The 11,386-nt window shown below is 40.3% G+C and overlaps 1 protein-coding gene across 1 annotated transcript; it reads right to left on the bottom strand.

The window, feature by feature from the left end:
- Positions 1 to 9,181: 9,181 nt before the first annotated feature.
- msx2b (muscle segment homeobox 2b) lies at positions 9,182 to 10,866 on the bottom strand. The gene is made up of 2 exons (XM_074672739.1): positions 10,409 to 10,866; positions 9,182 to 9,911 (listed from the first exon to the last, which is right to left on the bottom strand). Exons 1-2 carry the CDS (start codon positions 10,776 to 10,778, stop codon positions 9,457 to 9,459), a joined length of 825 nt encoding a protein of 274 aa, XP_074528840.1. The 5' UTR covers positions 10,779 to 10,866; the 3' UTR covers positions 9,182 to 9,456.
- Between the last annotated feature and the right edge of the window lie 520 nt (positions 10,867 to 11,386).

Raw genomic sequence — 11,386 nt, 5'->3', positions numbered from 1 at the left:
AGGCAGGCTAGCATCGTGCTTATCTCTGCCAGCCAGGATTTGTTCAACTGACACTTGAAAAGAGACAAGCACCTGTGGAAAAAACATTACAAAAGCCCTGTTTGGGGCTTTACATGATGACAGCAGATATCAACTTGTGTTTCTACTTTAACTAATTGGTGTTGACTGATGAATTTCAGCTAGATGCATTCTTCTCAGACGACTTTTGATTATCATTAAATTATCATCTGTTGGGAAAATTTTGATATGAAAACTAAACTAGGATGCATTCACTGGGACTTTCTGCCCCCAAGTTAAACTAGGAAGTATCCAGACAAAAGGGTTAAAAGTGTCAAAGGCTCGGAGGAGAAAGTCGAGTAACAGCAAAAGGTTTTGGATCAGAAGTTTTGGAATTTGTTCAGCGGGTTATCTCATGTAGCACCAGTGAATTAGGATGCACTAGCTACAGTGTAGTCCTTTATGAAAAACCCCCTTTCTCATTATCAGCACAGCACCTTTACCTTTCTACAAATGAATGTCACAAAGATATATTTCAATGCAAAGAGATGGCTGGTCACAAATCTAGCTGCAGCCGTGCCTTGTTTCTCACTTTCTTCATCTACCATACGCAAACACACACCCTTTCCCACTTTCTTCCCACACACACACACACACACACACCACTTGTGTTTATACTGTGCTGCCGACTCGTCTGTCCTTGCTTCTGCAGTCAAAGGAGCAGCTGTAACATCAGCTAATTTTCTTTATGCACTTTTAAGAGCACTTTATAAATGTATCTGATTTATGTGACAAATAAAATAGGATTAATAAAAACTCATGAAAGGTAAAACTTGTCTGTGCCCTTTTTATGTAACTGTATGTGCATTTATTGAGTTATTGGTATAAAAAGTGTTGGGAAGTTCTGATGATCCTCTTCAACCAGGGCGATGGCTGTTATCTAATCCATGTAGAGTTTACAACTGAGAGACCCAGGCTGGTGTTTGTAGATATCTCACAATTACGAAGGGAAAGGTTTTCACAGTGATGTGACACTGTGCTGGGAATAACTCAAAAATAAAGTTTGACTCAAGACGAGGTTTAAGGCTCTTCCCAAGAGGGGCCCTAAGAAAACAGTTTGACCCTAATCAAAGTCCATCCTCTTCTCAACTCCTACTCATGTTTTATGGTCTCTTCTTTCAAGTATTTGCTCCTGCAATGCTGTTTTTGTGCCTTTTTCTTAAAAAAATGAATCATTTCAGTCTGGTTGACTTACAAGATGTTTTGGGATACTTGGAGTAAAGACTAAAAAGTCAAGCCTGATGTTGTTAGGCTGTTTGGTGTTGATAGGTCACATGTGGTGTGTAAAAATAAAATGGTATTGTATAATAGTAACAAGTGTGTGAACAGTGAAGCAAAAAGAAAAGCAGCTCTGTATCATGTTATAGTTTAGGATATACCATTGACTTAAAGAGGGGGTGTAATCATAGACAGTATAAAACATGGACGAAGCATCAGCGACGTCACCTGTTTGTTCCTGCAAAACCGTGAAATGAAGCCAATCCACGGACGCAGCCACTTTCACTATGACACCAGCTGTGAGTTTTTCTTCGAGCAGCTACAGGGCGCCCAGCGGTCACGTGACCTGAGCGGTGCCTCTGATTGGAAAATCAAAGGATCCTTTTTAAAGAAAAAATTCACTCACCGTAGAGTGTGTGCCGAAAGTGAAATTAGCATTTTAGACCCAAGCTGTTTTTTGAACCAGGCTGTAAGTATGCTCTTTACGCTGTAAAAGTCAGTTTTTATGGCTGGGTGTGTAAGTGACTTCTGGTCTTTCTGCAGCCAGCCTCAAGCGGATTCTCCATTAGCACTTTCGCATAGGCTTCATTTTTTTGACCGGATGTTGCCCCTTGGGTGTAATGCTTTCCCATATTTTCAACATAGCTATAAAGCAACAATGCTTGATTTTTATACTAAACATGCACAATTTTTGGCTGCAACATGAAAAAATGTGTAAAAAAAATCTTTCAATCTGTCGGTAAACTACTTAACGGCCCGTTCGAAAAAGTAACACAAGATCTTAAGGAGATCTTAACAAGGCTGGCTGAAATGATGAGGTCATCACATAAGGATCTCCTAACTGGACCGCAAACATCAGGGTCAGCCCACAGCTCTACCCTCAACAGGCAGAGTCAGAGAAAAAGTGCTCATATAATATTAAAAAAAAAAAATTAACATTTTGCAGTTTCTAAATACTCTTCATAGTCTGAGTTTCATGATTGGCCCAAGACAGATATGAGGCTTTGCAGCCAGCTTCACAACCATTCCCTGTGGTGGTCTTTAGAAAAAAGAAGTGATTACTTCTTTTATATGCAAATATTACTTTTGATTTTTTTTAATGTAATCCTTGTAGTAGCATTAGTATTTATATTTCTTTGATTTACATGCTTGCATAATTATAATTTTTGAATTTGTGTTTTATTTATGCTCCTGTAAAAATGTCTGCTAAAAGGTAATCAGCTTGAATTAGTGCTGGGCTCTTTAAGGCGAGTAAGGCAAGGCAGGAGACGATGAGTTGGCAGCACAGTGACAACATTAGTGTGTCTGTCTTGTCTGTCTGTCCGTCCGTCCGTCCGTCTCTGTCTGTCTGACAAGGAGAGAGGGGTGTGTGTCAGAGAGGGAGTGTACACTGCAGTGGCATGTGTGGCTGCCTCTTTATTTGAACTGTAACGTCAGTGTGCATCTTTGTGACATTAATTTGTGATGTAGACAAGGTGTTACGCTACTGCTGCTGCTGCGTGTGTGTGTGTGTGTGTGTGTGTGTGTGTGTGTGTGTGTGTGTGTGTGTGTGTGTGTGTGTGTGTGTGTGTGTGTGTGTGTGTGTGTGTGTGGGGCAAACTCCATCTGAGACAGCTCCACTCCTCTGCCTTCTCCTGTAATGTAGTGACAGTTGGATGGTTCTAGGATGCAAAGATTCACAGAGGTAGAGATGCTCAGATTCCATCTTTTTGTACCTGTCCTTGACACGCACACTCATGCCCTCATACCCACTGTTGAAGAAACTCCAGGGTGCAAACAGCATTCCTCTAAACATCCTACAAAGGCGGTCTGCTGTGTAAACAGGAACTTGGGAGCATAAACACGTAGTCTTCTGCACTTTGTATTCAGCATCATCTGCCTTTGTAAAGAAACTCTTATTCATGAGGCAATCTTTAAATAAAGAACTGAGTCTCTGCCCATTTCAGCTGCTTACAAGTCAAGTTTAATTAGGATGAGTTCACTCTATTTTAAGACCAGCTCACAAATTACAGGAGCATGTTTTGGATGGCCTCTGCTGGCTGGGTGAGGTTTCACTGACCAGACTGAGGACTAATTTCATTGCTCTAGTGGCACCTAATGGTGAAAAAGAGGTACTTCATCTTGACAACTGTCCAACTCTTGTTTCATCTCTGTCTTACCCATTGTGTTAAAGTCTTTATTAGATAGCAACATAATAAATAGGATGACTGGTTGTTGTTTTTTTTTGTGCCTCATTGCAGAGACATTCTTTTGTGAAGGTTTTCATGCACAAAGACTGTCGGTTAGTTTCACTGAAATCACTCTTTCTTGTCAGAGGAGAATTGCGTCATCATTTTGATCCTCAGATCTAGAGATATAAAACACCTCCTTTTAATTTCTGAATGTTAGTGAAATAAACCTGAAGAACATTCAGTGCTAAAGTCTCTGTTCAGATTGAATTGCCTCAATGTGAATGGTATCTTTGTTAAACAGCTGAATTGATTCAGACGTCTTTGAGGAGCTTGGTGCAACCTTGGCTCTTCCCCTGACTTTGAGAATGATCTGAACAAATAAAGCTGGCTGTTGGATTGATCAAAATCCACTTCTCAGGTGTCCTTGAACCCCTGAAACCTGCTTCAGCTTTCTTGCATTTCCACACAAAAAAGACTTAAAGCAGCAGTTTAACAACTCTGTAGCTGTCTCCTGGGGGCATTCAAGCCTCTGTTAGACATTATTTTAACTTCTGGTGCAGCTTTAACAAATCAGAACTTCTGGCTGACACGTCCACATCATTGGCAAAGTCAATTAAATCACCTGTTTTTCCTCATTCTGATGCTCAGTTTGTTCTTCAGCAGGTCGTCTGAACCATGTCTACATGCTTGTATGCATTGAGTTGCTGTGTTGTGATTGGCTGAATAGATATTTACAAATATCTCTGGGTTTGGATTTCACACACACCACTGTGTCTTGCATTAAAAAGTAGGTTTATGTTCCTTGCATTACAACAGAAAATAGCATTTGTATATCTTAAATAATGCCGAATCAAATGATCTGCAATCTTATTTATGCTCTGAACTGACTCCTAAATTTGTCAGTGTGATCTTTTCTCTCTGCCATTCCTAGGACTCGCTCTGTCTTTGGAAAGTCTGTTTAATGTTTTTGCTCCCTCATACTGTGATGACTTACAAGATCACTTTAAAATAGATTTTATTAGTTTGGAAGCTATCAAAAACTAGGCTTAGGAATCATCTGACCAGCATGTGCACATGTTTTACTGCTTCACACAGCTAACTCATTTAGTGATGTAATGCTAAGTTGCTATTGTCTGCTGTTTGTCTTGTTCTCTGTGGGAAACTTTTTATGTGGCCTTCTTGGCCAGAACTCCCTTGTTAAAAGTCTTTTAGTCTCAGTTCTCACACAAACAGAAAGATAAGATTTGTATTCTTTTGGATAGTCAGTCACTAATATCAACTTAAGTACATGTTGCTTACAAGTCTAAACCCAGAGTGTGTTGTATATATTTGTTTTAATCTGACTGTAATTTGTCTTTGACAGCCTTTGATTCCTGGTTTTATTTGCCTTTGAACCATTTGTCATTCATAGTCCATCATATGCTGTGCACATGATTTATTTTTCTCATTGTTCTCACATGTTGCAGAGTAGAAGTGCCTCTAAAACACATGAAATAAAATATATAATCAAACTCTTTTGTTGTGATATAAGAAGACCAATCAACTGACTGATCTCCAAGGAAAACAAGAGACACATTTACTAGGTGTAATTATGAGGGACTCTCCCATGATTCATACAAAACATTGTTTCTCATTGTCTTCCTGAGTAATATCCTGCCAGACAGTGTAAAATCACAACCACTTACCCACAGCCACTCAAAGTTTTACACGAAGACACTCAGTCTGAGATGATCAAACCAAGAAACCAGTGTTATTTTTCTGGCTTTCTCCCTGAGTGTAAAATTGATGATGAGTGAGCATCAAATCTGCATGAACAGCTAGGTCACGGTGTCAGTGTGACTGAAATAAGCGTTGGTTTAGCAGAGCTGTGAGGGGCCAGATTTACATCAGCTGAAAGATGAAGCGTCACTGTGAACGCAGCGTGTTACACACTTCACGAGCTATTGCTGGTTCAAAACACAGTCACTGAGTCTGACATTGTTGTCTGTGAAACACTGATGGATTAGCGATTTCATGTGTCCGGAAACAAGAGACTTTTTTGGAAAAAGAATAACAACAAGCATCTGAAGGCAAGTGTGTTGACTGAACTGATATGTGAAACTTAACTATAATCAAGTCATGGATTAATAATTTTTGTTGTGCAACCTTACACAGCTGTAAGAATTCTGATTAAAGGAAGTCCAACAAAATGCCTCTTTTCTAAATCACAGAACAACAGCAAGACAATTTTCCCATGCTGCTATACCATAAAACAGCCACTAGAGGATGTAAAAGACAAGCACATGACCAATCAGGACACAGATGGGATCAGTCACATGTTGTCTTTCAGTAACACACAAAACCACAACCATCCTGAATCATTGTCAGATGAACAGCAGCTAAAAATGACTAAAATAGATCTGCGGTGCATGTGAGAACCCTCCAAAATAAAAGACAGAAAATTTATCGAGCCCTCCACCACTGAAATACAACACCCCCTCCAGTAAGTAGCACAAACTTGATGTTTCTCAAGTGCCTCTGAGGCCACTCCTGCCAATCTGCACTTCATTACTCTGATTGCTTGTCTGTGTGAGCGAGTCGCCTTGCATGCCAGTTCTCTCAGCCTGTCTGCCTTGTTTTGATTAAAGGGGAACCTTGTAAATAAGCTGCTGCCCACAAACTATTTCCTTATTACATCAAAGTCACACGGAAGTTGTAAACTGGATTTATAATGGCAACAAAGCAAACCTTTTTAGCAACTATACTCAGCCCATAGTTCTGTCAAAGTGAGCTTTTATCTGGAGAGGTCTGGTTTGTTGGATTCAGATGTAATGAACACTGGTGGTTAGTCAGTTTAATGAGGCAGGAAAAAACATGATGCTGATGAGAAGTACAAGAGTAACAGATGTCTCAATCCGCCGAACAAGTTGTCAGTGCAAGCAGGCTAATATTACAGAAAACTGAAGGAGTCTGGTGCTTTATTATTGTGTAAAATACATAAAAATGTTGCTGCTATGCTGCTGCAATTAAGAACTAAGAATATTCAGGTTATCAGCATTCACATATTTATTATGATGCAGTTACAGCCCATTTTTTAAAAACTGAGGGCAATTTTGTCCCTTCTACACTATCAGCACGTTGTGGTTAATCTGCTTCTTCCTGCTTTCTGCTGCCACCAGAAAATGACACTATGGTCTTTGCTTGGCGCAGTTCACTTTAAATAACTTAAACAAGGAAGTGAATGCTTTTTTTTTAATTAAACAATTGTAATGTTTCAGATTTTGACCTCCTACCTATGAACTAAGCATACAGGTGCAGCTATCAGACTGAGGTCAGCAGGTGCTTGGTATGAAAACGTTTGTTTTGTTTGTTTGTTTTTTGACTTTTCATGCCTTCAATGAGATATAATAAGATAGTGGGTACACCAGGAAAGGGTGTGAGAGTGGGGAGTGTCATGAGGGTAACAGGCTGGATTCAAACCCGGGCTACCCACTCAAGGGCAAACCTCATGGGGTGTGACCCAAACAGCTAGGCCATCTGCACCCCAAGAATTTAAAAGATTTTATCGATACCAACCCCATCAATAATTCAGCATATTGATCAAAATCTATATCGATTCTATTTTAAGATCTTGTGGATTTTCAATGGCTTTGGTGGAACAAACATACCTTTACTGCTCTGCTGAGATGGGATAGCGCTCATTGACAGGTGATGTGATTCAAAGAGTGACACTGGTTTCTTGTCATTTTCACCTGAGGTTGCATTTGCTACATCTCTTTCATGTTTCAACTAACAACTGTTTTAACTGACCAGCACTAATGCCAGTTATGTGCTTTAAGTCGTCACATAACTGGGTCATTTTTTGAAACTACAACACCAACAATGCAGATTTCTAAACACATGGCATCCTCAGATGCATTGCTTTTCTGAATTACTTGAAGTGTATTGACATCTTGCCGATATTTTCATCCTTAATTGAAATCACACGACCACTGACATTACACTTTGTGCTGAAAATGAAGACCCCCTTAGGACCACTTCTGTCTCCTGTTAGCCACGATTACTTCCTCTATTCACTGGTTGTTGTGTGTACTGACTTCCTGTGGTGACTCTTGACATCATTGTTTTACAAGGCATTGATGATGGATTGTTTAAGTATAAATGCAAATGATTGCAATGGCTTGAACCAGTCCTAAATGTTTCACTACTAGCATCCCAGGAAACCTTTTCTGTGTATGAATCATTACAAACTGGTAGATGAAGCTAAATCAGAGAAGTGAACTACATTGGTGTCTAAATGGGTGGCAACTGGCAGCGGGTGAGCCAATGCTGTCGGAGACAAGTCCCCAGGCTGGTACGTTGTGACCAGTCATATCTTACCGTCATGTGAGACTTCAGTTTCACGCATACAGGGACCTGTTGGAAACACAAAGAGAAATCAAACTCCAGATAAATTAAAATGCTGTTGCAGTAACTGGGGATCACAATCATCTACACTGACAAGATTTTAAGGCTTTACATTGTGAAAATGGACATAAAAATGGATAATCGTAGAGTTTTACACATGCTATTAAAATGTGATTAGCCATGTGTAGTTATTGACATTCAAGCATTAATGGTGAATGAAATAAATACTCATGTGACAGCCCAAGTGAGAAGTTTTATAATAGTTTCTAACATCAGTTCCAAGTCACCACCCCACCCTCAGCTCTTTTACAGGTATAAACACTGCTGTGAGTTCTCACGCTGCCGTCCTCTTACTCCAATAAGCCAGCATGGGTCATAAACACAGAGTAAATGATTGCCAGAGAGACAACAAACTGTACAAACCAAAACTCTATAAAGTGAATTTGAGTCTAGAAAAAGCAGATTGGGCAGTGTGGTACATGAAGGGTGAGTTATAACGGGAACTATCTGTGTAGTTGGATAATTTATGGGTATCATTTATGGTTTGTCAAACATTGCCTTGAAGTGACCGCTGCCTGATGGGAAACACTGACACGGATTATACCACACAAACACACTGGCATGCACATGCACGAAGAGAAAAATGCATAACAGCTGCTTTCGACAGTAGAATGCTTTAAATACAACTAAGTCCACAAAGCTGCACGTTTCAATATTGCTACTTTATTTTTGAAATTAAAAGTCATTTATTCAAAAGGGAACAATTTCTTTTTATAACAAGGGCGGGAAAAATATCTATATATAAACTGCATAGAACAGAGCAGGCCCTTTCAAAGGGACATTAGGAGAAGAACATTATAAATACACCTTTGGTCAGAACTTTAGTACCAAAACACATAAATACACAACATGAGGCATACATACATTTCCAGCATTACATTTCAGAGGAGAGAATTAATATGTCATAAACGTGCTGTTTGTGATAAAAACTTTGAGATTTGTACTGCTGTATGAGATAAAAGATGAGATACAAATTGAATGTGTTTAACCGTAAAATTTTTAAGAGCACAGAAATCTGAATTTGTCTTTATTGAATGCAGAAAAAAAACACATTTTAAGGCACACACTTATTGGACCTCTAGACTGCTTCAGTGATATGTTCCATTTGGCCTGAGTTTCTGAAACACTCCGCATCCGTACAAGCGCACAAAACGTCTTAAAACTGAGGCTCAACACAAGGCACTGTATAGAGAGAAAAGTCTCCAGTAAAAAGTTGTATCATTGTGCGCAGTGCAAGTCCTCCCCCACCCACCCCCTTCATCCCCAGCGTAATTATTGCATAAGTAAACAAGTAGAGTCGGTTGGACAGTGACGCCCCTCTTCTTTAAGACAAATCATGTAAACAGGCAGTCCAAAGGGGACGTTTTCGTTTCTGTTTTTATCCTCTCTGATGGGAAAAAATAGATTTTCTCTATTTTGAGTTGAAGTGCTCATAACGTTGATTCAAACACTCCCTGTGCAGTAGAGATATAATAAACATAGATTTTAAATATGTCAGTCACACACAGTCCTCAGTGTCCATCCTCAGAGACACATTTGACCACAGTCAGCGATATTTCCATGTTTATGATAAATGGTACATGCTGTAGCCCAGAGGAGCAGCGTACAGTCCCAGAGGAGAAATGGGCAGTATGGGTCTGTGGTGGTGATGGTAGGCAGAGTAAGACTGTCCGTACAATGTCATGGCGCCCAGCGTCAGAGGTAACGTAAACCCAGGGTGTAAACCTCCAGCAGCAGCTGCTGCTACTGCTGCCGTCTTAGCGTCTGCAGCCATCTTGAGTTTCTCCAGCTCGGCCTCCTGCAGCCTCTTGGCTTTTGCTCGGCGGTTCTGGAACCAGATCTTGACCTGGGTCTCTGTCAGGGTCAGAGAGGAGGAGAACTCGGCCCGCTCTGCGATGGACAGGTACTGCTTCTGCCTGAACTTTCTCTCCAGGGCCAGCAGCTGGGACGTGCTGAAGGGGGTGCGGGGCTTGCGGTTGGTCTTGTGTTTTCTCAGGGGACAGACGGGACTGACATGACCTTGGAAAAGAAGAAATGGAGATTTTAAATCTAGTTTGTGGTTTTAGATTGTTAAAGATTGGATTTCCTTGAACTGATCATTATTTCTGTTTGTTTGTTTTTTTTCCACAAGAAAAGTATCAATTAAATAAACATTAAGTTTGAAATTCTAGTAATTGGCATTGATGGTGAGTCCATTTGCACACACTGAGGCTCATAATCTATTGGTTATTGAGAATTTGAATGGCTTTTCCTGCTTTGTGCCATTTTTTGATGGGTGTTTTCAACAGAAATCACTCTTGCAGCACAAATGGTAAAAAGCCACAACCTTTAAACAGAAAATTTTGTCTCAATAAAGAGATAAAAAAAAAAAAGTTTGGCTTTGGCTTAGTCTAGTCTCCAAACAAAGATACTCAGTTGAACTTCGAAATTGTTGACTCCGGTGAAATGTTAAGAGGTTATCCTAAGGTTAGGTGTTTCTTAAATCAAATGTGTTCCTAGAAACAGTGGTAACTTACGGGACTGCTGTTTGAACGCGCTGCTGGTAACCCAGGATGCGCACTCCTCTGACTCTGATGTCTCGGATTTGACCGGAGACGAAGGCGCAGCGTTTGAACTCTTCCTGTTTCCATCTGGAAGACTACACTTCTCCCGGCACAGATACAAGGAGCTCAATCCCAGAGGAGATACCGACACCTCCGCTTTACACCGAGTGGACTCCACGCCGCAGCTCTCGGTTTTCCTCCCGGACATGAGCGCCTCAACGCTGAAGGGATGATGCCGCCGCACCGCTGGAGAAGTCTTCCTCTCCTCCGCGGACTCCGCGCGGTTGCTGTCCTCCTCGGACGAACTGCAGCCCAGGTCGTTAAAGGTCTCCTGAGAGGTCATCCTTTCTCCAGGTCTGTCCCCAAATAGAAAAACCAAGTCCAAGAAGCAGACAGAGGGCAGCCAGGTGAGACCGGCTGCAGCTCGAGCGATGTTCTGGAGCTGTCATGTAGTATGAGGGAGTAAGTACACGCAGCACGTTAACACGGCCTAACTTTGACCAATCACTGCCTCCCAAAATTGGTGCGAGTGACAGCATGGTGCCTTCAGGGACATTCGGAAACGGGAGTTTCTTGTTTTACCCTGAAGATTGCAACATACCCATAAAAATAACACTTTTAAAAAAAAAATCTTACTTTTTACTTAAACAGTCCGAAAAAAAGATGGAAAAAATATAGCTACTGTATTCAGAAACATCAAGGCTTTGATTATTTTCTTTAAGTGCATCTTGTGTTTAGAAGGCTTGTTTTTTTTCTTCATTCACTCTACCCCTACTTTGATGAAAAAAAGTTTTTTTTTTTAGTTATTTTTATTTAATTATATGTTAAAAAATTAAAGAAATCTTTTACTTTTTATATTTCGTTTTATTTTAGTGGGTGTTTTTTTTTCATTAAAAAAACAACCTTTCCTTTAAAATTTTGTAACCTGTGACTTGCTCAGTTAAAATGGGG

This window comes from Halichoeres trimaculatus, unplaced genomic scaffold (genome assembly GCF_033239565.1).
Source record: "Halichoeres trimaculatus isolate MK-OKI-2021-1 unplaced genomic scaffold, fHalTri1.1 fHalTri1_scaffold_6, whole genome shotgun sequence".
Classification (NCBI taxonomy): domain Eukaryota; kingdom Metazoa; phylum Chordata; class Actinopteri; order Labriformes; family Labridae; genus Halichoeres; species Halichoeres trimaculatus.
This window is presented reverse-complemented; position numbering and strand designations above follow the sequence as displayed.

Coding starts and splice junctions, on each gene's coding strand:
- msx2b (XM_074672739.1), bottom strand. CDS start 10,778: ATGACCTCTCAGGAGACCTTTAACGACCTGGGCTGCAGTTCGTCCGAG. Junction 9,912..10,408: donor CGCGTTCAAACAGCAGTCCC/GTAAGTTACCAC, acceptor TTCTTTTCCAAG/GTCATGTCAGTCCCGTCTGT.